This window comes from Aplidium turbinatum, chromosome 13 (assembly GCF_918807975.1).
Source record: "Aplidium turbinatum chromosome 13, kaAplTurb1.1, whole genome shotgun sequence".
NCBI classification, from domain to species: Eukaryota; Metazoa; Chordata; class Ascidiacea; order Aplousobranchia; family Polyclinidae; genus Aplidium; species Aplidium turbinatum.
Window position 1 is genome coordinate 19,120,658 of NC_137484.1, and position 27,261 is coordinate 19,147,918.

At 37.8% G+C, this 27,261-nt stretch overlaps 2 protein-coding genes across 2 annotated transcripts; both read left to right on the forward strand.

Annotated features, from left to right (window-relative positions):
* Nucleotides 1-3,221: 3,221 nt before the first annotated feature.
* LOC145782452 (UPF0449 protein C19orf25 homolog) lies at nucleotides 3,222-4,730 on the forward strand. The gene has a single exon (XM_082594245.1). The coding sequence runs from the start codon at nucleotides 3,281-3,283 to the stop codon at nucleotides 3,704-3,706; it is 426 nt and encodes a 141-aa protein (XP_082450371.1). The 5' UTR covers nucleotides 3,222-3,280; the 3' UTR covers nucleotides 3,707-4,730.
* An 82-nt stretch (nucleotides 4,731-4,812) lies between these two features.
* LOC145781716 (voltage-dependent calcium channel subunit alpha-2/delta-2-like) lies at nucleotides 4,813-26,372 on the forward strand. Its single transcript, XM_082593385.1, has 25 exons — nucleotides 4,813-4,928; nucleotides 7,083-7,167; nucleotides 7,723-7,833; nucleotides 8,022-8,084; nucleotides 8,393-8,696; nucleotides 8,976-9,190; nucleotides 10,197-10,409; nucleotides 11,310-11,531; nucleotides 11,967-12,139; nucleotides 12,531-12,717; nucleotides 14,402-14,473; nucleotides 15,179-15,241; nucleotides 15,803-15,939; nucleotides 17,652-17,801; nucleotides 18,121-18,239; nucleotides 19,223-19,401; nucleotides 19,685-19,900; nucleotides 20,051-20,242; nucleotides 20,443-20,490; nucleotides 22,103-22,174; nucleotides 22,490-22,667; nucleotides 23,208-23,445; nucleotides 24,253-24,393; nucleotides 25,785-25,848; nucleotides 26,150-26,372. Exons 1-25 carry the CDS (start codon nucleotides 4,813-4,815, stop codon nucleotides 26,249-26,251), a joined length of 3,660 nt encoding a protein of 1,219 aa, XP_082449511.1. The 3' UTR covers nucleotides 26,252-26,372.
* The last annotated feature ends 889 nt before the right edge of the window (nucleotides 26,373-27,261 follow it).

Below are 27,261 nucleotides of genomic sequence, written 5' to 3' on the forward strand. Positions count from 1 at the left end.
GAATTTATCACTCTCCGAATTAACAAAGCGTTGAAACTTGATTTCAATGGAAAAGGCTTAGAAACCTTCTGGTTTAGCAGACTCCAGGACGCACCAACATTAGCGACACGGGCATTAAATATCCTGACATCTTTTTCAACAACGTATCGCTGTGAACAAGGATTTTTAACTGTCTTGGGAAGGAAGACAAAGAAGCGCAATCGCCAGGATGTCGAAAGCGACACAAGAATTGTCCTCAGTAGCCTACCACAAAGTCAAGTCAAGTCAATTTATTTTGTTTTAACAGCGCCATATATTAACATATAATCAGAGTAAAATGTAATTGTCAAAACAATGCATTGTACAACTGTTGGTTAGATTATGGCGCAATCAGGATGGTAGCGAAAGACCATAAGCAGTCATCTAGTCAGCCACCACCCCATCACAGTAAATCTAACTACACATTCATACACACTAGTGTGCAGAGGCAGGCACACTACTTCATTGAATAAAAAGGGTTCGCCACTGAGATTGAAAAACAACTACTGTTGGTTTGAATCTGCATTCTCAGACTGAGTAAGCCGAGGATGAAGATTCAAACCAACGACCAAGAATTGACCAACCACCAATAATTAGTGATTGTGTGCTATAGGCTAATAGGCTACAGCACTTGCGAAAGTTTTCTTGAAATAACGAGGAAAAACGTGGATACCACCACCGAATTGCAACAATTTTTATGTGAAGCATACAAAAACAGGGCAATTTGATACTAATAACTGTAGAGAACAAATATTAATAAGTACGATATGATGATATAGGCCTACTGTAAAGGTAAGTTATCCTTTGTATTGAGCACTTAAGGTACGCATGTATATTCATGTAACAGTTGGTTTTTGAGATTTTTTTTAAAGCAATGGAACGGTAAATCTTTTATATCGTGTGAAATTTCACTCCACACTTGCACACACAAGAAATGGAGTGTTTTTTTGCCAAAGTTTGTTTCAAACCTGGGAAGAAAAAATCTGGTTTTAGCCTTATGTCTTGTATCATGTTGATGTATGCCCAGGATCACAAAGCTGGCGCCTGAAGTCCAGGCCTGACCTTCGCATTGAATGTTTACCACGCATTGTTATCTTGTATTCAGTATTGTATTGCATTTTGATTGTCATAGTTAGCCCTTTGAAATACATAGCAATAAACATTTTTGTTTTTGAAAATTGATCGTGGGGGTAATTGGCTCACTTCAGGGTGGAGATTAGGGTAACAGCCAAAAAAGGTTGGGAACCACTGGACTAGGCTATTAGGCCTACATTAGGCCTAGCCTTCAGTATTTTTAACAAATATTTGAAGGCTGGGAGTTGGTAAGAAACGGTTCGTTCGAACTACCGGTACTCAACAATAGGTATACTGTAGTAACAAGCCCATCCCATTAGCTCAGTGGTTACGCGCCCGGCTCAAGATCACGCGGCGAAGGCTTGACTCTCGGGGTGTGCGCTTGAGCAACGCATTTCAGGATTGCTCTCCATTCAGAGGCACCTAGTCAATGGAATATAATTCTCCGGCAACAAGACTTCAACAATCGGAAAACTTCACTCTGCCAATCTCGGTAACCAGCCCTGCGTCAAAAGCCTCTACAAGTATGCGAAACTACCAGGAATAACCTATGAAGGCTTTGTCAGTGCGAGGATAAAGATTCAAAACCAACCCAACCAACAAGAAATTCAACCTATTTTTCTTTGTTAGAAAATCAAGACAGATTGACAGATTTATCAATTAGGTTATCAAAGCACTTTATCAAAAAGACTGTCCAAACAAAGGTATCCACGCATAGCTTATTTGTCAATTTCTGCTTTTAAACACGTGGGCTTCAATTATGCAAATATTACGTAAAAAATGTGTGAAAAACAGTAAAGCACTGGGGCTCCACGAACCCCAAGAGGTCCGCGAAGTGATTTCAAGAGGTCCGTGAAAGTTTGCAGCATGATTTACGAAATTTTCTGTGCTTTGTTAGTGTATTACAGTGATTTTCAAACTGTAAAAAATCATACAAAGCTTTTAATAAGGCTATGTTCAACTTAATTCCTTTGAGACAGCGGATTTTTGATCAATGCTCAACTTAGAAATGCAAACGTTTCTCAGCAGTCTATCAGCCCTCACAGTTTTAACATGACGGTGATTACAATAAAATATTGATTGAAAATGAAAATATAGAGAAATTATTTGTAACGGTTGCAAAAATTCTAATAATTTTTTATACAATTTATAGAAAAACATTAAACCTGCATATTGATTAGCCTACTGGTGTCCGCCCCGATAGCTCAATTGGTTAGCGCGTCACTTCTGGAACGAAGAAGCTTCAAGATCAAGCCGCTGGTTCGACTCTCGGGGTGTGCGCTTGAGCAACGCACGTTAAGGACTGCTCTCCATTCAGCGGCATCTAATGGATGGAATAGTTCCCCGGCAACAAGACTTCAACAATCGGAAACTTCACTCTGACAATCTCGGTGACCGGGCCTGCGTCAGTGATTCAAAGCCTCTACAAGTATGCAAAACTGCCAGGATTAAGCTCTGCAAGAAGCTTTCCCAGTCCGAGGATAAAAATTCAATCAATCAATCAATCAATCAATGTGCCAACATATAGCTCATCATAACTTCGTCAATCGTCATTAGTGTGTCGCGAGTTCAGAAAATTCTTGTGTGTCGTTTCGAAACTAAGGAAATTTAGATTCCATTAGGAGACGCGATATATCAAACTTTCAGATAAAAATTGTTTAGGGGTCCGCGACCGCTTCGAGGCACCAAAAGGGGTCCGCCAAGGCAAAAAAGTTGAGTGCCAGTTCAATGAAGACTTAGCACTGGATCTCTACAAGTTGATTGAAATTGACAAAAGTTATTGCAAATTTGTAACTGGGTTATATTTTATTTGCAATAAACACAGAATATTATTATTATTTAAAGTATTTGACTGGTTGCCAGTTTTCAAGATTGCAAACCAAGAGCTGATAACCGGAAAAACAGTGGCAACACTGCTTGGGTTTTTTAAGTTTTAACTTTGTTTTACAAATTACAAGCGTGGTCCGAACTCCCAAGGAGAGGCCGAGGTGGGTTTTGCTTCAATATAATTCTGTTATCTAGAAAGCAGGCAAAAAAATTGAATTGCGTTTTCGTTGAATATTCTATCACTCAGTCAACTGAAATTTATTGAATCAACTGCTTAACCTCTTGCCTGATCATTTAGGTTTAGCATTCTGTTGCCTAAATATTTCAGTAGGCTAGTGTAACTTGGATTTACCTGTTTGTTATGCATTTAATTCAAAAGAAGCATGCGGATAAAACATCAGTTTTACCTGTGCGCCCATCTCCTCCTTCACTAAGTGAGATACAAGAAGATGTGCGTGGCGCTGATGAAGACGATTATATTTTTGAGTCTGGCCGTAATTTAGAAGATGACTTTGCTCCTGATAATGTAATATTGAATGATCATAAAAAAGGTGATGAAGCAAATGAAAAAGAAAGAAAACTAGCAATTACTAAAATTGAAGATCAATACAGAAAGGTTTGTCAATTCCTGAAAGTGAATGAAAATCTTACAAATGGACAAATGCTATTGAACAATGCCAGTCAAAAACTTATAGAAACTGGTGAAGTGGTAAAGACTGATATGGAAGAACTTAAAGTTAAATTGGAAAAACAGCAGCAAATATTTAAAACTCCATTTTCCTCATGATAATAATTTTAAAAGTGATGTTGTTGCTTATCAATACTGGGTGCTACCTAATTCATACCCTGAACAATTCGTACCCTCATTTCGTACCCTGAAAAGATCGAGAGAACAAATAGCACAAAGCCGAAGTCTTGCAACAAAGCCAAAGTCGCTAATTGGAGTTTCCGCAAAAAATTTTAAAGTTAGGGTTAAGCGGAAACTCTGATCCTTGTGCTATTTTGGCTTTTTTAAATTTTTTTCTCGATTTTTTCAGGGTACGAAATGAGGGTACAAATTAGGTTGCATTCTCAATATTTACGGTACCCGGGTACTGAACTATGCATACCGTATGTCAATAGGCTGAGTGCTTGTGGAACTGGGTGGTGACTTGACAATATTTAATTTGTCTAGAGAATGGTTTCACCTTTGCAATTGATTTTGTGAGAGGGAAACATCAACAATCGTGTTCTAGATGTTTACTTGGGCATTTAATAACAGTTAACAATGGTCGGTTTGAAACTTGTTAAATACTGAATGGCTTAATAGTTATATAATGCGTTGGTGAAAACTGTGTTGGATTAACAAAATGTAAAGTGTTTTGTGTGTGCAATGTGCATTTGTAGTTTTACTGTACTCTGGAATTATTTTGCAACATTTCTTTTTAACATTGCCACTATTCATGTTATCAACCCGGTTTCTATTTGAAGCTCATGATCTAGATTTCTAGGAATACACTTCTGCTTGTAACAAACACAGTTTTAATCATTTAGCATTATTTTTTGTTATTTGTCTAAGTTTTTGATTTGTCTATAGATGCCGGCATTAATATACCGGTAGCGCTGTATAAGTTTCATTTTTTCATTCCATTTATGATTTCATCTCTGGTTTAAAATAGCCTATTTGTTATTTATCAATCAAATTTCAATTTCTGCATTAACCTGTACCATATATATTATACTTAATAATTCTTAACTTTCCCATTCATATCTGTTTGTTAGCAGAAACGAAGGTGTGTTGACTCATATTTTCTTGTTGTTCTATGGTTTAGGAGATTAAAAGCAACATCATATGATGACAAAGTGTTAAAAGCATTGTGTTGGACTTTTGTCCGCTAAATAAAAAGTGTTAAAATGAACTGTCAGTGTCATGGAACGTCTCTGTCTTCCATTTTTAGTGTGTTACTCATATGTATTGTAAACTATGCCGCATGTCAAATTTTCAGCGATCCCAGCATAACTACACAATGGTGAGTGGGTGTAATGTTTTAGTCATTATCTTTTTAAGATAAAATGAAATACGTATTAGAATTTTATGTATTGTATTTGCAATGACATTACATGAAAGTAAAAAATGTTTTCATATTTTAAAAGAAAAAAGCTGCAATTGTTGTAGTCGTATGTATGTCCACTTTTAATCCCGTAATGTCCCTTTTACCAAGGGTGGCCAGACTTACCTCAATGTGCGGCAATCACCTTCACACCCTGCCTCCACAGTCTACAATTCACATTGACCTGTCCAAAGCATCCTGTCAAAAAGCCAACTTTGTTGGTTTCCTCCTCAACTTGCCATTTTCATGTTTTTTGCCTCGTGCTTGCTTTCTTCAACCATCCACTCACAACTATATTATAGCGCTCTTAAAACATCTTCTTTATCTCTCCTCAAACATGCCCATTGCCCACACCACCTCACTCTATTTGCTTTGCCAATTATCAACACTCAAGCGAAAGCCAAATAAGTTTATAAGTTTCTTGGTATTCTTATCCATCAGCTTCACTCCGCACATTTGCTCTCAACATTTCTTTTTCAGTCCCACTGTATATATGTAAACTGCAGACAGTTGCACTGTTTTAATTTTCCGGTCTGATGAGTATTTACTAGATAGAAGGCTTTGACTTTCAATGTATCATAACCAGGCCTCGAAGTTCGTTTTTGTTGACGGCGGACAAACGTGTCCGGTCTGAGCAGCTATCTCGGCGGACAAATTAAGTCTCATGGCGGACACACCAGTTTTTGCGTCGATCGTCATGCTTAATCACTTTATCTTGAAAATTCTTCGCCATTTAAGAACTATAGCTACGGTTTAGAATGCATTTTAAAATTTCAGCCAAGTCACTCTGAAAGACGTGCGCTTAAAGAGTCAAAGCGCCGTGTACCTGCTCAAAACGCCGCATAACTGATTAACTTCTACTGAACAAGGTCGTGTGGCTTCTTGCGTCACAATGCTCTGGGCACGAGTCAGAAAAACTTCTACACTAACGCTACTATTTTCTGCTGTGCAACGTTTCATAGGCTTTTTTTTAAGTTTATTTTTGCGTGTCATGTGAGCGAAAGTGAATTTTCCCTGGGTCTTTTCTTATTGTAATACCAAAACTTAACAAATTTTGCTGCATCTTGCTGTAATAGCCTACCGAACTCGTATAATCTAATTTTGTAACCAACCTTGCCTTATCAATATTACTCGGAAATCAAAGCCAGACATTGTGAGGTAAAACTTGAACAAAGTTGCGCTGATTAGTGTGGAAGTACCGGTACTCCCATCGATTGTTAGCGAAGAATTCGCCTTTGTTACGATGATTCAATGTCATCAATCGTTGAAGCAACCTATAAATCGAAAGTTTTCCTGCTTGAATGGAAGCGACCCAGTCAACAAATTTATCCTTTTTACATTGATTCAACGTCTGCGTCTACATTGAATTAATATAAGAATGATAGATTTTGTTGTCTGGGTGAGAGTTACAGTATTCACATTTTCTAGATGCGCGCTAGAATGCGCGGGAAATTATATTCTCGCAACAATTGTTAGTACTATGCAATGACGATTTGTATCGCTAGTTCCCGTGTTATTTCTCGGCGGACAAATATGACCGATCTAGATGGTACTTCCCGCGGACATCACATGCTGTGACGGCGGACATGACCGCCGTGTCCGCCGTGAATTTCGAGGCCTGATCATAACTAAAGGTGATGATTCTGTATTAATTGCCCCCTCAGGAGTGATCGCACATGGTATTTTCACCAATCTTGCTCGATAGCTCACATTGTGGAAACAATGCAACAGCAATGTGTCCTTAACACAGTGATTGGTTTTATTTCTAAATTCTAAATAAAATAATGTTGAATCCAGTTGTGTTACTGAGTACCTTGTATGCATTGTTCATAGTACAGCAAAGTGGCGTTTCCACTAAAGATTGATGACAAACCAGCACAACCTTTAAAAAGTAGATTTTGCATTGATTGTTAATAATATGCTTATCGTATTTATACTTGATTTTAATCTTATTTTTTCCCTGTAATGTTGGGTTGCATATTTGAAAGCTTTGGCTTAATTCTAGGTTACTTACTCACTTTCTGTCATATTCCCCACTTAACGACTTTTGAGTTTTACTAGATTTATTTTTAGGCTCACGTCAGTAACTGATGACCTCGAAACAGAGATTCTTGAAAAGGTTGTGAGAAAATCAGCTGCTTCAGATGAGTTAAAAAGAGTGAGTATTTTTCATTGCTTGGTTAATTGTTGTTTGCTTAGAATTACATCAAAACAAAGTCGTCAATATGCTTCAAAACAGTATTTTGAGCTGCGTACAAATTTTACATTCACATTTTAGTACTATACTTACTTTGCTAAAGATGTGATATATTTTCTGTTGGCTACGAGCCCCTGCATTAATGTGCTTGCCCCACATGAGTAGTTTTTGCTTAAATAAAAACCATTATCTCAAGCCAATTTTTACACAACACTTATTTACTGCTCATGCATGAAGCATCACACCAGTGGCATGGATGTCACTGAGCATAGAAATTCCCGTATGCCAGGTCACTGAAATGGCTTGCAGATCGTTTCAGCTTGCAAACAGCTGCATGTAGTAAGTTTGAGCTAAATACAACACTTGTCGTATAATATGTTTAACCCTGCCACCAGATGTGTCCTCCAGATTATGACAAGAAACTTGCGATTGCGACCCATACCACAACAATTTTGTACACCAGCATTTTACTTTTCAAATCTCTGACAAAGTTTAAACTTTTATTTTATTTATTAGATTTACTTAGACATGTCTCCAAGGATGACAACTCTGGCTTCCGATGATGTATTAATGGATGCGATAAGCAAAGCGAGCAAGATTTTTAAAACAGCGGAAGAGTTGGTTGAGGTAACCACAGGAGTAGTATATATTGTTATTGTTTTCAATTCATCATAAACTAACTTACTGATTGATTTGACTAAGCATCCAGTTTTTGATCTTTATTTAGACTTTTACTGAAATTAATATTTTAAATATTGAAAAAAAAGTTATCCTAAAACGAGCTCGAATCGTAGTAACGACTTATTGTTTGACAGGCTCTTGTTGCAGAAGCTGAAAATATAGAAGATCGTGGTGTGAAATCAAAGAAAACTCTTACTGTGAGTTGTTGTTTGTGCAGACTCCTTATTTGCTTCTAAGTTCTAACTATCTGTGGGGTTAGAGTCAATTAGCCAAAGTAATTGTAAAGCTGTGGTTTTTATTCTTCAGATGAAAGAAAAATCTTTGATAAAGTGTTGATATTTAAAGGTGTTTTTCATTTAAATCTATTAAAAGGTTATATACTTTTGTATCATGTTTGAATGGAGAGCATTGAATCAATGTAAAAGTAGTAAAAGGTATAGTTTTTGTCATCTATCTTTCTGAAGTGATTTTTATCTTTTTTCCTGTATACTAGTTTTTCGTTTAGGGCGAGCATGTGACATTTTATGAGAAAGCTGAAAACCAGACAGAGTCTGTCTTCAACGAAATTCCTTTGCCATCGTCTTCGGTGACTGGTCACGACGTATTTGAAAAAGATAATGTGACCCTTCGTTATTATAATGCAAAGTGTAGCTGTGAAGACAGTCATCAGCTCCTGCAGCTCACAGAAGACAGCAAAGTGAACTGTTTCACTCCTCCCGTTCAATTTGCACCAAACAAATTCTTTTCTGATAAAAAAATCTCTGTATCTGCAAGCGCCGTTCACATCCCAGTCGATATGTACAATGAAGGTGGGTTGTTTTTCACTTTTAGTCAATTTACTCCGAATTTGAGTTTGATAATGCGAAAATTGTTTTCTTGTATGGATGAAAGTTTTAGCCTTTATCTGGAACCAAAGTTTTCTTTTCATTTTTGGATCTCGTGGTGTTATTAAAAGATAAAAGTTTATTTCAAAAAATTTTCAGCAAAAGAGGTTCTTTGGCATGAGTTGACATAAAAGCTTCAAAACCATCAAATTACGAAAAAAAATGTTGGTTGCTTTATTGTAAACTATCAAGTTATGTGCTTAGGGTCAGATGTCTTGAAGGATATTGCATGGACAAATGACTTAGAGCCACTCTTGAACAGTAGCCTTTGCAACGCATCACTGAACGGAGGAACCACCAAATGGTTATATGTTGCCACCTTGAATGGCGTCCTTCGATACTTCCCTTCAAGACCATGGAATGTTCCCTGCGGTGATATTGATTTTTACGACGCGCGGAGCACCCCTTGGTTTGTACAGGTACGATTGAAGTAAAAAACAACTACTTTGTTCATATGACAAGTGACAACATCTGGTTCTAGTATCAGTTTGTACAATACGGCTGTAAATGATTTTCAGGCAATTGTCATACTGCATTTCAGCGTTCCAGTTAAACTCATACACATGCTTAAAGTAGGTTCAATAGGTTTTACATTTAAGAGGAAAATTAACGGTTACCACAAATTAAGTGTTGATCTTTCTTCGGGGTAATTGTTGTCTTTAATGCTTAAGAACTCTTGTGCTTTTTCTTCAAACTTTAGCCTACAAATATTTCTTGAAATCGATTGAACACTTTTGACGAAACTATTGATGGATTCTTCAATATTTTTAAATACAAATTCTTGATAATTTGAAAAAATATTCAAACTGCGTTTTGGATGATACACTGCATAGTGTTGCCTTTGCACCTGTGATTTCACATCGACCATTTGTAGACTGATCCACCTTTTTTGACATGTTTCATCAATATCAAATGCGTTAGCACAAGCTTTGTAAATATACTGTAGATTCAAGGAAGTTCACTATCACAGCTCAAATGTTAGTGTTGCTTTTTAAAGAACACATTTCTTGCAACAACGTAAGGTGAAGTTGTTGAGCAACCACCTAGAAATACTAACTTCAACAAGTGCAAGGCCATTACCTTGATCGAACCTTTTGGTACATTCTTTTAGAGTCCCACTCGTTTCGGTTTGAACGAAACGGAAACGATATTTTATCAAATATCTTCACTTTAGAAACTTGTTACGAAGCAAACCAACATAATTTTACGTCAAAATAAGATAATAAAATAACTTCGAAATGTTCTTGTTTCAAACGTAACAGTTATAAGTTTATAACAATCCAGAGAGAAAATCAACCATTTTTTATATTGATTCAACGTCTATTGTGTAGACGTTGAATCAATGTAAAAAATGGTTGATTTGCTGTCTTAGAATAATCATCGTCACGACATCTATAACTATCTATCACTGCAATTCATCTGCAGAGCATGTCATCTCCGAAGGACGTGTTGGTTATGGTGGACACCAGTGGGAGTACGCTTGGCTTGACGAGGAACCTGATCCACCTCTCCGTCCATCACGTGATGAGCTCGCTGGCAAGCAACGACTTCTTCAATATATTCGTTTTCAACGAGAGCGCAAGCTTTTTAAACCCGAAGTGCCCAGGACTTCTTCAAGCAACTCCTTTGAATAAACAGGTACTAGTGGCTTCAAAAGAGTGGCCTGTCACTTTTGAGTCCGTCGCCTGTCACAAATTTCGTGATTACCACCCACAAAGAAAATGCAAATTTTATAAAAAAAATTATAACTCTAAGTTTGTTTAAAGTTGTTCTAGATTGAACAAAGACATGCAGCATCTTCATTTCTGTGTTCATAAAAAAATACCTGATGATTTAACGCAGCGTTTTAATCTTCTAAGTATGATCGTTTCATCATCATAGCACAGATACGCAGAAATCGACACAAGTTGTTTGGGGAATGAGGAAGCAGTGAACCAGGTTTCTCCAAAACAACTCACATGCTATGAAACAGGCTTGGAATGAACTCACTTTCTGAAATCTCTTATTTCAATATGTCAGCTATATATAATGGCTTTTTACGAGGCACAACTTTCCAACTAGAGTTCACATGGCTTCTCATCAGCTTCCGTTACGTTGTGCGGTATTGTTTAATGACATATTTTGACGCTTAAGTAGAGAGTTTAACGGTCTTGCTTAAATGCAATCAACTGCATCTTGCTATTCCAAATTGCAACTCACCTACCGTGACCAATACCCAAACAGCAAAATCCGTCATTTTTACATTGTAAAAATGTCGGATTTTGCTGTCTGGGTGAAGATTGAAGTACAGCATCATCAAATCGAATGCTGTCGTTTCGTCAGGCGATATTGTTTATAATGACATGTTTGACCCTTAATCATAAGTGTTTAATGCAATTAATTCGACATGCTATTCTAAATTGTTACTCCCCAATGGAGAACAGCACCAAAATATCAGATTCAATGCTACAGCTCGTGTGAAAGTGCTTTTATCAAAAAGCTAACTTTCTTCAGTAAACACGTATTGTATAACTTCATGTTCTCATTGTATTTTTGCAGTTAGCTTTAAGCTGGATGTCTGCAATCATCCCACAAGGAAAGTCTTCGTTTAAAGAAGGTTTTGAGTTTGCGTTTGATGTCCTAAGTGATGAGAACAGCACCCTGTTTAGCAGCACTGCCAAGGCTATGCGGGCATCTTGCAATCCATTGATCCTTCTCTTCACTGATGGAGGTGCAGAGTACCCTGCTGCTGTCTTTGACAAATGGAACTTCCACAAGCATGTGCGTCCCTTTGGTTGTCAATCTCTGTTTTCAGCCCATTTAGTAAATGTTTTGCTGCCTTTAAAATGCATGAATATCCCAATCAACTATCTTTGTCTTTTTTGCATTGAACAAACGTCGGCAGACGTAAATTTGCCACATATTTTATGTGTTAACTGCATTGAAAATCCAAGCCCTACGCTATGAAATTGATCATATAGTATGGAAATACAAAAAGTGGTCTATCTGCAAATTATCGTCTTATTAATCACGATGAAAGCAATTATAACCTGATACTGGGGTCGACTTCAAGTGAAATCTCAGTGCAAGCTTTTAATCCAAAGCGTAGATTGCTTCAGATACGCAATAAGTCGGCCACAATCTCATATATTTAACGCTTTGCTATTGTCTTGCATTATGTGGAAACACGTCAAAATTAAGCTTTTATCTTTTCAGACGAGAGTTTTTACGTATTCTGTCGGAAAACACTTTTCGAGTACAGCATCGCTGAAAGACATGGCTTGCAAAAACAGGGGAGTGTTCCTGCCAATTCCTTCCGATAGCGCCACTCATATACAGACGATGGAATATCTTGCCAAGCTTAGCAAGCCTATGGCATTCTCCAAAATGTATGTTGAACTAATATTTCGTCACTGACTGCCAAGTTTATTGCAACAATGGGCAAATTACGACGCAGTTACATCTTAAATGAATTTTTAACGTCTTCCGAACCAATCCAATAAAGTAATTTGTTTTCAGAATTGGTATAAAAACATTTTAATAGGTGGGTTTGTCCTTTGACGGACCCAGATGGCGACTAAAACACAGAAAAGTGACTTTATTTACGGTGTGTTTGCAAGGTAGGATTATTAGGAAATTACACATCATTCTGTTTTGTTGAAATTGCCCACCCACCTCCCTGTTACTCGCTGAATCCATTCCGAGGTACGTCATTTGTTGACAAACCTAATTTTTTCTGTTTTCTGTATATTCACATCTGTTTATTTTCTTTCATCTCAGGAAAGCCAATACATGGACTTTGCCATACGAAGACCATCTTGGTCTGGGCACCGTCATGACCATCAGTCGTCCCATCTTCAATAGCTTCGTTCGAAGTCCGGAAGATAAGTACGTGCTTGGAGTTGCTGCTGTTGCAGGAACGGACATCATGTACAGCGATATTGCAAAAGCTTTCGATACAAGCAAGGTAATATTGTGTTCATTACTACCCTCATTTAATAACCGTAAATTCAATTGTCTTCGTATTGCCACTGTGTAAATTTCTCCAACGTTATTAACTTATTATTCATCCGCCATTTGCCGCTGCAACTGATTTCGCTATTTTTACCCAGTATGTATTGTAGATCAGTTCAGACGTTGAATCACTGTAAAAAATGACGGATTTTGCTGTCTGGGTACCACCAGTTGCTGCCTGTTTTTTTTTTTGCTGAGACTTTTCGATCATTTGTACGAAATGACTTGAAAAAATTCGGTCATTTTTAGTCATTTTTGGTCGTATATAGTCAATTGACTATATATTTTTTTTTGGACATTTTGACCGAATTGATTATATTTTTTTCGGACAATTTGCTAAAAAAACCGAGAATGACCGAGTAAAAAAACCAGGTTGCTGCATTTTGACAGTGAAAAACATGATATCAGTTTCAAGGGTCATTAATTGACACGTCCATCTGCTTTACAACAGAAATAATAGTCAAACATATGAATTATTTGTGCGCATGCTCCTTGTGACCCGTTCTTTGATGGATTGCCTTCAGAGCGTCAGCTTACATTATGGATTGATAACATTATGCAGTGTGCACTGCATTGATACGCTGAGGATAGCGAGTGCAACATGTCGACTAGGGATGTATTTCGCCATCACGTCCACTGATCTGTTAACATTGTAGCATAGCGATCTATACATTATACTAACGTTACATGATAGTGCTTCTAACTTCTGATTGAGTGTTTGCTGAATTGCTTAATAACTCTCTGGGGTCCATTGCTGTTCTCATTAAGGATTGGATTGAGCTTACGTTTGTTCATGACTGACAATAAAGCCGCTGCGCTTCTCTTTCGCATATATCGGCCATCCCCACTAATGCGGACAAGGATGATGATGATGACAAACACTTAATTTTTTCCACAAATTTATGTTTTGCGCCCAATACGGTCATTGAATGCTAAAAAGTTGTTTTGTTTATTGGATTGTTTTCTTTTCTACCGGTTTTGATTTTATAAATTTTTCTCTCAATGTGTTTTGATTTCACTTTTTCTCTTGCGATTACTCGTAGGTTTATTGCAGCACATTTTTTTTTTGAAATTTCTTGTAAGTTGTTTGCCCTGTAGAGAGTAGACACGCAAGGCCATGGTGTTGGTATGCGAAACGTTAGTGAAGCAGTAAAACACTTTTAATGTTTCTGCTTTTACTTTCTAATTCCTTGGATGAACATCACTGTAACTCATGTTATGCTAGCTAGAAAAAAAATGTTGATGTTAGCATCTGCGTGAAGTTTTAAGCATTTTTCCTTGTCAGCAAACAGTGTTGCCATTCTACGTCCTTTTAACATCTGATGTAGTAAAAATGGAAAAAGTTTCACTGGGATGTCTGTATTTGTCCAATTGTTTGTGGATTTACGAGGTCATCATTACTCTTCTTGCATTGCTGCGTTTGATAAATTTGTCTTGTAAGTTCGTTCGCCATCTAATATAGAGAAAGAACTAATACATTGGGAATTCGTCAGGTGAAAATGAAAAACGTTCTCTGAAAAAGGAGGGTAATTTTTCACTGTACTTACTCAAAATTCTTTACATTTTTATATCTAGTCTAACTAACATTGTCTTATAAGTCATCTTAATTTACTTTGTCTAATTGATGTTATTTTTAGTGGGGCGCCACCTCTTACATGTTTGGGATTGAAAACAACGGGCACCTTTTTTACCACCCACGACTGAAAAAAGTGAGTACAGAAACCCCGTAATGGGGGTCGGCTTTTACAAGTTGCGGTTGTATCAGTAAGATGTATTTATTTTGATATTTTGTATGCTGTGTATAGTGTGTAACATCTTTAAGCCTCAACTCACTAATAAAACTATAAATGGCAGCACTTTGTCTAAATGTTTTGAAAGCATCTTTAAAGAGATTTTGGTACGCCTTAAAAGTTACTTTCGCACGCCCATATTTGCCAACAGTATACTGCTATTGTTTTTTAAGTATTATATTTTTATTTTGCGCAGTTGAATCTGAAACATTAGCCACCCCGTTGTGTTAAAAATTGTTACGATTAGTTTAAATTCCATTGCAGCCACCAAAGCCATCCACAGAGGACACTCACAAATAACATTTTATCTCATCGAATAACAGTTAATTTTGACCGAATGCATCCATCATTTATATGAACAAAAATAATAATCAACAGATAGCAAACCAACAGTATTTTACATTGATTCAACGTCTGCAGACGTTGCATCAATGTAAAATACTGTTGATTTTCTGTCTGGGATTTTGGCAAAAAGCTTAGCGAAGAAAACCCTTTAATGGACAGAATTAATACGGTACTTAACTTGCAGTTTGATGACAAGATTATTCTGTTGAGGCGACACTATCATAATTTCATCCTTTAAGTTTCTTCCACGGTATATTTAATTGTCATCATTTGCTGCAGGGTCGTCTAAATACTCCCGTGACTGTTGATTTATCCGACATGGAAGTAATGGATATCAAAGAGGTTAGTCTACCGTGACATAACGCAATCCCATGTTGATTCAACGTAATGACCGTTGTAATAGTATAGCTTGTATAATTTGTTAATGAAACGTTGAGATTTTCATGTTTTATTTAAGCCATGCATTCCTAGACAACAAATCTGTCATTTTTACATTGATTCATCGTCTGCAGACGTTGAATCAATGTAAAAATGGCCGGTTTTGTTTGGGTTGTCATGTGCATTTCGAATGCGACTAATGGATTCATCTAATGCCTTTCTGAGCTCACGCTGCAGCTTTAGATTACTGAGTCGGCTGAGATTCGAAATACATTCATAAAATATTCATAGCTTTGTCCAGGTAGATGTAATGCACTTTTTCTATTCCCATTTATGCATGTTTATGTCAAATAGATTTTTCGGTCAAAACTTCAATCACTTTCGTTAAACCGAAACAATTTGTGTCGGAAAATCGCTATTGTTATTTGTTAAGTCAACGTTAATGTAACATCACAAAACGTTTAGTAGAATTTTTTTTTCAGCATTTGACGGTGAATTTGAGATAATTTTCAATTTTATTCTTAGATCCGCATAAACATGATTGACAAGCAGCGGAGAACAGATGTTGCTCTTCAGAGAGAAACGTTGTCTCAAGATGAACGCCATTTAACAACGTCATCATACAAATATTCATACGCCGAGATACCCGGATGTGATTTTAGGTATTGTTAGTGATAGCATCCGTAATCCCGTACAAGATCAATAATTTATTTTATTCGTCAATTTAAATTCCTTTGACTTTCACTGTTTGAAATCAGTCAGTCTTTTAAATATTTACACTTAATTCAGAGCAGCAAATTGGTTGTATTTGACTAAAATACGCGTTATTTTAACTTGACAGTGTAGTGTTAAAAAACTTTATGCTGTGATTCTTTATTGTAACTTTCACGGTACAGTTACCAATTCAATCACTTGATTCTCAAAATTCCATCGACTTATTTTGTCTTGAAATGAGGTTGAGAAACATACCCAAATCAATTGCTGCCTTGAAAATAGCAATGGTTTTAATGTAGTATTGTTGTAACTTCGTTAGCAGCAAGAAGAACAGGAGACACCTCAGCCAGTAAAATCACATTCATAGCATTCTATTATTTTGCCATACATGATATTTTAGAGTTGCTCTTTCTCAGTGAAAGCTCCCCAGCCGGCAAATCAGCCTTTTGTTACGTTGATTCGACCCCTAGAGTCGCAAAAGACCGATTTGCCTACTGGGTCTGGTCTAGTGAGAGCGAAATTTCGTCTCGGTAAAAATAGTTGAAAATGATGATGATGAAAAACAAATCAAAACTTTTCCATTGCTTGAAGTTTTCAACTCCTGCTGATGTTGGAACAGTGTAAAAATCGGTTTTTATTTGCTGGATCACTGTTTTCTGCCCATTCAATATGTTGACTGTTAATGTAGTTTGACACATAAGCGTTGACTAAATATTTCCATCGTTTTCGCGTCTCCCGATATTGAAAGAAAAACAAAAACCTGTGTTTGCTGGGAGCGATATGAAAACCATGGCAACGGGTGGTTTCCTATAATTCCAGTCGATACTCATCTATTTTTTATTAAAATCTATTTTTCTTCAATCAATGCCTCTGTTTTTTGTTTATTGTCCTTCATCGATTTTCTGAACGTCTCCTACGATATTTTTCAAGTTTAATTATTGGCTGGCAACATTTCCAATAAAATGCTTGGGCAAACGATCCGAGAAGCGCACGTAATAAATCACGTAATAATCCCTTTATCACGTAATAATCCCTTTATCACGTAATAATCCCTTTATCACGTAAATCACGTAATAATCCCTTCAACTCGGCTCACGTAGTTCCTGTTTTACTGAAGAATGTTACTTGATTTGCGCAAATTGATTAGTTTCCAAAAACTAAGTTGTTTTTCGTGTTCACTTCTAAAATTCTATGATCACCATTAGTATTATTATCATTCAAATTTCACACGAAAGATGCAACGTTCAGTTTTCGAAACGTTTACTGAACTACTAGTTCTCCCCCTTTTTCGCTTGGTGCTTTTTATCCAGATAGAGGTTTCGAACATTTTGCTCCTTGATAACTTCTCAATCATCCTAGATGCTATTTTTTTACATTGATTCAACGTCTGCATACATTGTATCGGTGTACTGTACAAAGGACCGTATTTGCTGACTAAGTTTTCGTTTGTTAAATGTCAGTACGTCACTGCAATTGAGTGCACTGGCATTTAACTTTTTAGGGTTTTTTATAACTAAAATTTCTTACAAAATATAGAACGCGATAACCAGATCTTGATTGACTTTAAACTACTGCACCAAAACATACAAGCATCGAGGTTATGGTTGACATAATGAGATATTGTTCACGTTCTATTTATCCCATCCTTTTTTCTTTCAAGTGTCGCGCTTGCCCTTCCAACCAACGGCATGCACAGACTGGACTCGGGCCGGACATTGGAAAGCAATCTTAGACCTATCCAAGTTGAAGACATCTTGCTGCTAGACGATGATATTTATTCAGCGGCTTATGGGCTACACTGCGAACCAAGGTAACTGTCGTCAGCCATTCCGAAGAATATGACGCAATCTGACGAAAGATTCCAGAGACTCTGTGTTAAACGTATGACCATCAAAACATGTTCTTGAACTATCTTTGCTCGTGCATGGAAACCAGCTCACTCCCAGCCAGCAAATCAGTCTTTTATGACATTGATTTAATGTCTGCAGACGTCGAATCAATATACAAAGGACTGATAAACTGACTGGGTAGCAGATCGAAATAGGCAGGGCGATTCATTTAGGCACGACGTAATGGTGATATATAAAATGTTGTTACCGAGCTGTAATCATTACAATATTTGACCACAGCTCGCCAAGAAATGCCCAAGAATGTGACATCAACAATTCTTTCAATACATCCAACAACTCATCCGTTCAGAGCCATCTTCTTGAAGATGTTGTCGCCGCCTCTTCCTCTTGTGGTTCAGGTAACCAGGCGATTTGACAGTGTATTATACTCATTGTCTCCTGTCAATTGAGTCTGAACGCTCTTCATGTTTAAATTCTTCATAGAAAAGCAAAGAGGCTTGTAGATTATCATATCTTTATCACAAAGTTCTTTTCCAGCGAACAAAATTGATCCTTTTTACATTAATTCAACATCTGCTGACGTTGCATCTATGATGATCTATGATGTAAAAGGACCAACTTTGTTGAATCCAGCGTTCTTGAATAAACCCAGCTGATAAAAAGTTGCCCTTTACGTTACCAGATCTTAAAATGCTCTGACAATGACAATAGTAACATTTTACATTACTCATGCTTGGTAATGTAGTCCACTGTTCTCATAACATCCGTTAAGTGCCAAGGGCAACTTTTTATCAGCGGTTGTTAATACGTTTGCTATTGCTTGTGCTGCACTGATTTAAACTTCACATCATTGTGATTTAATTTTACATTGACTTAACGTAAAACAGTGCTATAAAGTAACTGGCTGTCATATCAATATTTCAAACCAGACAATACTCGTTTAACTTTATAGTAAGAGTGTCATTCAACCAGGCCAGCGCCAGATTTTTGTAGTGAAAAATTCCAGGGCTGTGGAGTCGGTGGGATTTTTGCGTGTCCGGATTCGTTAAAAAAGGCCGACTCCGGCTAGATACAAAACAATGAACAATAAAATTTTCTCATAATATTGTTTCTTGTTTTCCGTTTTGCACTTTAAAACTTTACCAGAAGATAGGAATGTTTGTTCTCAGTTTTTGTTAAAGTTACCCTTTCTATCACAACTTAAGTAAAATCAAATTTAAAAAAAATCTGGCAACACTGAAGCCGGAGTCGGCCAGTTTTAAATCAAGGAGTCGGAGTCGCAATTTTTTTGCCCAACTCTGCAGCCCTGGAAAATTCTCTTGTGCTCTTTAAGTAAAAATGTTTTCAACGCTGCTGACGCTGTATTGTACCACATCTCCAGATGGTAGCGACAAAGAGCAGTTGGACGAGCTTCTTCTGCAAGGTTTCGTCACACGCGAGCTGGCAAACCATTGGTCAGATGTTTCTATGTCGGGAATTGTGGGAACGGTTTTTGTGGCCACCGATTCTAAACCATCAGTGTTACGCATAAAGCACTTTGGAAATGAAGACCATCAACAGGTTTGATTTTGGTTGCTGTGTAAAATTATTTTGCTTTCACCAATGTACAGAATTTAAGAGCCTTTCAACTGGTGCAAACTCAGCTAGGAAAAATCCTCATTACATTCATTCAACATGTGAAGAGGTTAAATCAATGTAAAAATGACGGTATTGCTGTCTGGAAGTTGACAAAAAAATGTAACTGCCTGACTCTCTTTCTTGCCATTCGCTCTTCGTCACGAAATTGACATCTAACTGTTACGTTGCCTCTAAGTTTGCGATATCATATATGTGTTGTTTTCAGCAAATCACATCAGCTTTAAGTGATCCAACTCATAAGGACTATTTTCTTCGCGCTTTGTTGAGTTCATCTACCACCATTTTCACATTGCTTCAATTTGACCCCGAAGACAGCGGTTCAATGACCACGAGTAACCCCTCAAGTACGTCTGATATGAACACAGCTGATTGGTTCACTACGAGGTCATACGATCAGTCTACATTCGCATCATCTATATCCGTAAGTGCAAGTTTTAAAAATAACAGCTAAACAAAATGACTGAACTGTTCTGCATTAAATCGGTACACATCTGATGTAATCGAATTGATACTTTGATCTATTTTGACTCGCGAAAGATATCTGTAAACTGTTTGTACGGTTATAATCTCAATATCAAAAAATGATTGTATGTGCCGAGTGTCAAGATGTTTCTGGTTTTACTTGCAGACGATAAAGTATTTAGTTGCCAGCGAGGCCGTGACTGTCCGTTCAGAAGGCGAAGACATTCTTCCGGCGGTCACCGGCGCCGTTTTGTCATATGACGATGTGAAAGGAACATTCTGGAACACAACAATGTCAAAGGTTGGGTTTTTGTTAAATATAATGCTATCGTGACTCGTGAGGTAACAATACATTAATTATTGCGGTTACTATTCGAGCCATTTTCGTCACCTATCGTATTATTTCAACATGATTGCCAGTGTCTCATTGCTGCTGTTGGCGCTTTTATGTTGAATCTAAGTAGTTGGACAAACATTAAAGCGAAGCTATTTTGGTTTCAGTGCTCGAATCCAGAAGAATGCCTTGATTCTTACAACTGCTGGTCATCTGTGAGTTGTCGTTTTAACAACCTTTTTTCTGTGCATGACTTTGTAGCTTGGAAAACACTAGGTGGCTCTGTTGCAAACAGGGCTGTGGAGTCGGGCCAAAAATTTACTACTTTGATTAATCAGTTTATAACTGTCCGCTCCAACTTCAGTGTTGCCAGATTTTTTTAAATTTTTGTCCTTTTTCATTTTTTTAAATTTAATTTCACTTTAAGTTGTGATCGAATTGAAACGGTGGCTTTCATAAAAACTATCAAGATAAAACACTTCTATTTTCTGGTGAAGTTGTAGAGCTTAATACAGAGAAAAAGAAACCATATTTTCAAAAACGATTGCAGACTAAATTTTTATTGTTTATCGTTTGTATCAAAAGTAGTCGACCTTTTTTTAATGACTTCGGACACGTCAAAATTCTTCCGACTCCACAGCCCTGGTTGCGAATGTATTTCAACGTATGCAGACGTTGAAGGAATGTGAGAAGAACGAATGTTGTTAGTTGGGCCAGTTAGTTGGGCTTCACATTCGTATGTGCGACTGGACTCAGCGTATCCCTCATGGGACTGTAGTTAGTTATATGAATACCACCACGTATTAACTGAAGTCAAATTATTTTGTTAGTTTAACGCTAAAATTCATAAAACCTACACAAAGAAAACGAGTTCAGTATTCACGTTGTTGGTCATGATTTAAAAATCTATATTCTGGGCTAAGTGTTTGGTTGAGCGAATGTATATCTAGCTACCGAAGTTGCCATTTCACATTGTCTCAACGTCTGCCGACGTAAAAATGGCAACTTGCTTGCTGGGTATTGATTGTATCTGCAATTGCTCGTTATCTTCATGCTGTGTTCTCTGTACGACGTCTCCAAGCTGTTGCTTTGGTTGATAAACTTCTTCACGCTGTCCGAATGCGTATCCTGCTTGAGTGCCCACTACCAACTCCATAGAACACATATTGGAGATCAATTTGCTATTCTTTAGCTGGATCCTGATGTCGGCTCCGTCAATCATATGATCAGCAGTTTTATTAACTTTATGAGATAAAACAACTTTCGCTCGATGTCAGTGACTTGTCACAATTTAAACAATTGCAATCTTTGCATGACTTTTATCAAGCTATTCCACTCCTTCGGCTTCTTCCACTGTTACAGTCTTGATTCAAGCGAAATCAGGCATTATTATGTTAGCTGCTTTCTCTTTCTCGTCCAGCAGCCACTGATGCGCAGTGATGAACCGCGCAGGGGTACTGAATGGTTGCTATGAGAACCGAACGACTAGAAATCCCGTAGTGGGATTGTCCTGTCGTTATACAACGCGCTTCTGAGCGCGGCGATGTCTGGCTGCTGGTTTGTGGTTTGTCAACTTCAACATGAAAGTGCGTGTGTAAATATGAAAGGTGCAAGTTCTGTAAATTCATTCCTTATTAAAATCAGTCACCACAATGTCGTTGTGGTGGTAACTCAGATCGATACATTTATCAAGTTCAGATACGTAACAAGGTTCTCTTATCGAGCTTTTGCCCTGTTGCGCTCTATTTGCATCATAATAATCAATCTTGTGCATTTGGGAGGAATTGACTTCATTTTCGTCACATTTTTATCTTCTTTTTCCCCCAGGATCTCGTGTGTGCCGTGTTGGATGATGGAGGAATGTTACTCCTTTCGAATCAAGACCGGCATCAAAATAAAGTACGGTAACTCACTCTTTGCGTTTCAAACGCTTCGTGCTTTAACTTGTGGTTTGTTTGCTTTAAAACGATTCCACATCGCACTGTATGCGGTGGTTTGAAATATGACTAAATATCTCAAAAAACTGGGTAAAGCGTTGCCTGATTTTTGTACAAATTTCCAAAACTGTGTTTGCAGCATAGAGACTTTGATTTTTATTGTCATAGAGGTTTTTTCGGTTTTCTATAGTTGGGCACTTCCTTCAGTTATGCATCGTTCACACATCTTCTCGAGAAGGTACTTTCATAAATGAGAATCAATATTCTCTCACTTTAGGTTGGCAATTTTTTTGGTGAAGTTGATGGTGAGCTAATGACGTCATTGGAAAATGATGGCCTGTACACGTCACGAGACATATACGATCACCAAGCGGTGTGCAAGGTCATCCCGGAATCCACAAACTCCGGTCCTGGCAATTTCCGTCTTCCCACCCTGGCAACTCTTTTTAATGCAGGTAGATGTAGATAAATCAATTGAAGACAAGACTATTTTTTAAAGTTTTCACTCTGTCAGTTTCGTATATTCCAACCCGTTGGGTTTTTGTATGGCAGCGCTGTTATAAAGCCTTGGGCGGGTTAACGTCGAGAAGGCCAAGCTATCTTTTGTTATTGCGTCTTTGTTGTGGACCTGGTTTAATAATATTTTTACGGTAATGTTTATTTTCTTTATTTTGTTCACTACTATTCCTTTCCAGCCCAGCAGCCACTGATGCGCAGTGATGAACCGCGCAGGGGTACTGAATGGTTGCAATGAGAACCGAACGACTAGAAATCCCGTAGTGGGATTGTCCTGTCGTTATATAACGCGCTTCTGAGCGCGATGGCTGGCTGCTGATTTGTTGTACTCTCAGTCTCACCACTCTGCCGCACAGCAGACTGCAAAATAAATAAACTAATCTGATTATCAATAACTTCGGTTTTGAAAAGTTACATAATTTGTTTCCATGTTGTCACAGTCCGCGGTTTCGCCTTAAAATGTTTCTCCTTCTCTGCAGGCTGGTGGATCACCTCGACCTTTTTGATCATTGTGCAAAGTTTTGCGAGTGCCGTTGTCTCCCTCGCCAGTGACGTGTTTTATGATGACGCTTCTGACGTATGGAAAATTCCCTTTCAAACCTCGGAATATATTCTGCCGAATACGAACTCGATGAAGAAACATTGCGTTTTGAAAACGAAAGTTTTCAGTTTTGGCCCACAAGACTCCGTTTCGGAAAATGAAGATGCATGCAATCGGTGGGTTCGAAACCGTTTCGTCTTATAACTATATCTGGTGAGGTCGCATAAAAACTACAGCAAATTTCAGTTGGTTAACAATTAAACACGTCTCTTCATATGGTACGAAAATATATTCACGGCGACTGAGAAGATAATGGAAGAATATGTTGCACTTAGGGCAGGTCTAGCAGCATGATGTGATGTGGCTTCTCGCCATTAGACGAACATCAATGAAACGTTTTTGATTCTAACTTCCCACCCAGCAGCCACTGATGCGCAGTGATGAACCGCGCAGGGGTACTGAATGGTTGCCATGAGAACCGAACGACTAGAGATCCCGTAGTGGGATTGTCCTGTCGTTATACAACGCGCTTCTGAGCGCGATGGCTGCTGGTTTGTGTCTTTGAATAATGTGGATAATCAACACCGTTGCGTGACGCGTTTTTGCAAACAACCGTTTGACGGAAGCGCGTTTGATTTATTCAACAGCAGTTTTTGTCACTGAGAGGAAAGCATTTTCCTTTTGCGGCATTGTTCGCTTTGCGAAAATCTTTGCATCAGAATTAGATTGCACCGTGTAAGGTAATTTTTTAGTTCAGGAGTATGTGGATTGTTTTAACGATTTGAATCTTATCAAATCTTTTCATGTTGCGAGACTGTTGAAGTATTTACCGAAGCCGAGAGTTTGGTCTGTGTAATTTTGATTTTCTCGTTGAAGCATTTGCAGTTTGACACCCTGTGCATGTTGCGAAACTGCCAGTTTAGCCTCAAAACCCACACGTAGCATAACAATAATAATGACGTTTTCTTATTGATCTTTCGCAGAACTTACGCAGCGATGCGTGTCCCGAACACGAATCTTCTCTTTGTGATTTCGCAACTGGATGAAGAGTCGTGTTCCTCTCCCTATGTCATCAATCCCATCCATGAAAACGTGACAGAGAAGATACAACGCCCCTCCGAGAGGTTTGTTAATTGTACGATGAATGTATCTTAAAGAACAACTCAACTTCGAATGGAGATACCTCTGAGGTTAACTTACATCTTCGAATGGAGATACCTCTGAGGTTAACTTACATCTTCGAATGGAGATACCTCTGAGGTTAACTTACATCTTCGAATGGAGATACCTCTGAGGTTAACTTACATCTTCGAATGGAGATACCTCTGAGGTTAACTTACATCTTCGGATGGAAATACCTCTGAGGTTAACTTACATCTTCGAATGGAGATACCTCTGAGGTTAACTTACATCTTCGGATGGAGATACCTCTGAGGTTAACTTACATCTTCGAATGGAGATACCTCTGAGGTTAACTTACATCTTCGAATGGAGATACCTCTGAGGTTAACTTACATCTTCGAATGGAGATACCTCTGAGGTTAACTTACATCTTCGAATGGAGATACCTCTGAGGTTAACTTACATCTTCGAATGGAGATACCTCTGAGGTTAACTTACATCTTCGGATGGAAATACCTCTGAGGTTAACTTACATCTTCGAATGGAGATACCTCTGAGGTTAACTTACATCTTCGGATGGAGATACCTCTGAGGTTAACTTACATCTTCGAATGGAGATACCTCTGAGGTTAACTTACATATTCGAATGGAGATACCTCTGAGGTTAACTTACATCTTCGAATGGAGATACCTCTGAGGTTAACTTACATCTTCGAATGGAGATACCTCTGAGGTTAACTTACATCTTCGAATGGAGATACCTCTGAGGTTAACTTACATCTTCGAATGGAGATACCTCTGAGGTTAACTTACATCTTTAGGATGATGAATTTACTAAAACAAGTACGATAAACGGTATAACAAATGCACAATTTTTGACCCTCGAAGTGTTGCTAAATTCACCTTTGAAAAGTTGGGAAGGATAAGCAAGCATAAAAAAGTTACACGCCTTAAACACTGTGAAGTTATTCAAATACTATACTTCCGTGTTATATTCGTACGGTTTAGCGTGTGTTTTTCACTGCATATTTGTATTGGTGCACTGTGTTGGTCGCTATTCGGCACTGGACAGTATTGGGTGATACAATATCTGCTTCTGCACCAATGTTATATCTAACAGCTGTGCTCTTTTCCAACCGGTTAATTTCGTAATCAATTTATCATGTTTTTCATGCGTTTAACCGAGTCTGTATAATTTTCAGTACACTTGAGCAACTTACAATTATTTAGTTTTTACATTCTTGAAGCAATTAAGCTGATTATAAGATTATCAAGTGCGGATATAGCTTGATTTGTATTTTTCGAACGTCGTAAAGTTATAACTTTTGAGTTATCAAAAGCTGTTGGTTGAACAATTCGGTAGAAGTGGTTCTAACATTTTGCAATGACGCAGGTACAGAGCTCAGCCCAATGGCGGCGAGTGCTACGATGCAAGAGCACAAACTCATTTCCCATTTGTAAGTTTCAACGCTTTTTTATTTTTGTTGTAAAATTAGGAATATGAATGTTTTAGGTTTAGACAATTTTACACTCATAATTGGTCACTTATGACGCAACGGATTGAGGTCCTGAAAAATGATGTCTCATGAGAATCTTAACTCCACTTATCCTCAGTATCTGCAGTCCACACTCATGACTTGCCAAGTGCGATCTCGTTGAAATATGTCTGCACTGAGTTATCCGACTATTTCGCAACTTTGTTGGCTAAAAGACAATGCGAAACACTTTCAATCGATCACGTGATATTTTTTTTCGCAGGAGCTCGACACGGAATGTGGTTCAGTTTCTCATCTTCCCAATTCTGTTTTCATCTTATATTCAGCTTCATTTCTACTTCTTGCAATGACCTTCAATCTTTGATGTCATCCTTGCATTACGTCATTGACCTCACCGCTTGGGCGTGACGTCTGTTTACGTCATTAAGACGAGTTGGGATTCGAGTGCGGAGGTTAAATTGAGAATAAAATTGACTGGTTTTGCTGTGTCTGGGCTGAGTATATTCATTCTGCTCGGACACTGAACAATTTATTTTTTAAATCTTTTTAACTTTTCTGCATGAAATTTTCAGATTTCTGTCGCACTATTTTGTTTATTTTACATTTATCAACGTCGTTTATCACCATGGTTGGATAACACTGCAGACCGGGTTATTTCGTACAGTGCTAAGTATTATGTATTTTTCTTAAGGTTTCTAATCATGTTGTAATGCCATTATATGCATGCGTTGGATTGTTCTTGCCTGTTGTTCATTCTGTTTCGTCCAGCTTGTTAATTATATTCTATTGTTTAAGGGGGTTTTAGGTGCACTAACTGTTCTGCAGTCTTCTTGTTGCAATATGGTAGGTACAAATTCGTATCGTACCGTAGTCGGTAGGTAGTTTATATATTTACCTCAAAGTAAAGAGAGTTTGGTTCTGTGAAATTTTATTTTTCTCGTTGAAGCATTTGCAGTTTGAAACTCAGCGGAGTCTCTTGATCTTTGCAATACAAATAAGGTGCTTGCGCATATAGTAAACTTTTACAAAAAATTTAGTTATGTCTTGTTGGTGCAAAAATACACCGACTTTACTGTAGTATCTTGTTGTTTTTTCGTATATCTTGAGTTCCTGTTCGTATTGCATGTTTTCCTTTGAATGAACTATACTTTAGACCAGAAAGTCATGATGGAAAACCCTGGTGCTGCACATTGCACAAGTCTTGCTTACTGGCTAAACTCCTGAAATACCGCGCGAAGTTACTATATAAAACCGTTGCTTTACGTTTTTGCGACGAAGCAATCTATTTTACCTTATCCAGCCTAGCGTTTGTAGAAGGAAATATGTTTCAAGTGGTGTATGTTGCTTATTACCCTTAATGCACTATTTAGTTGC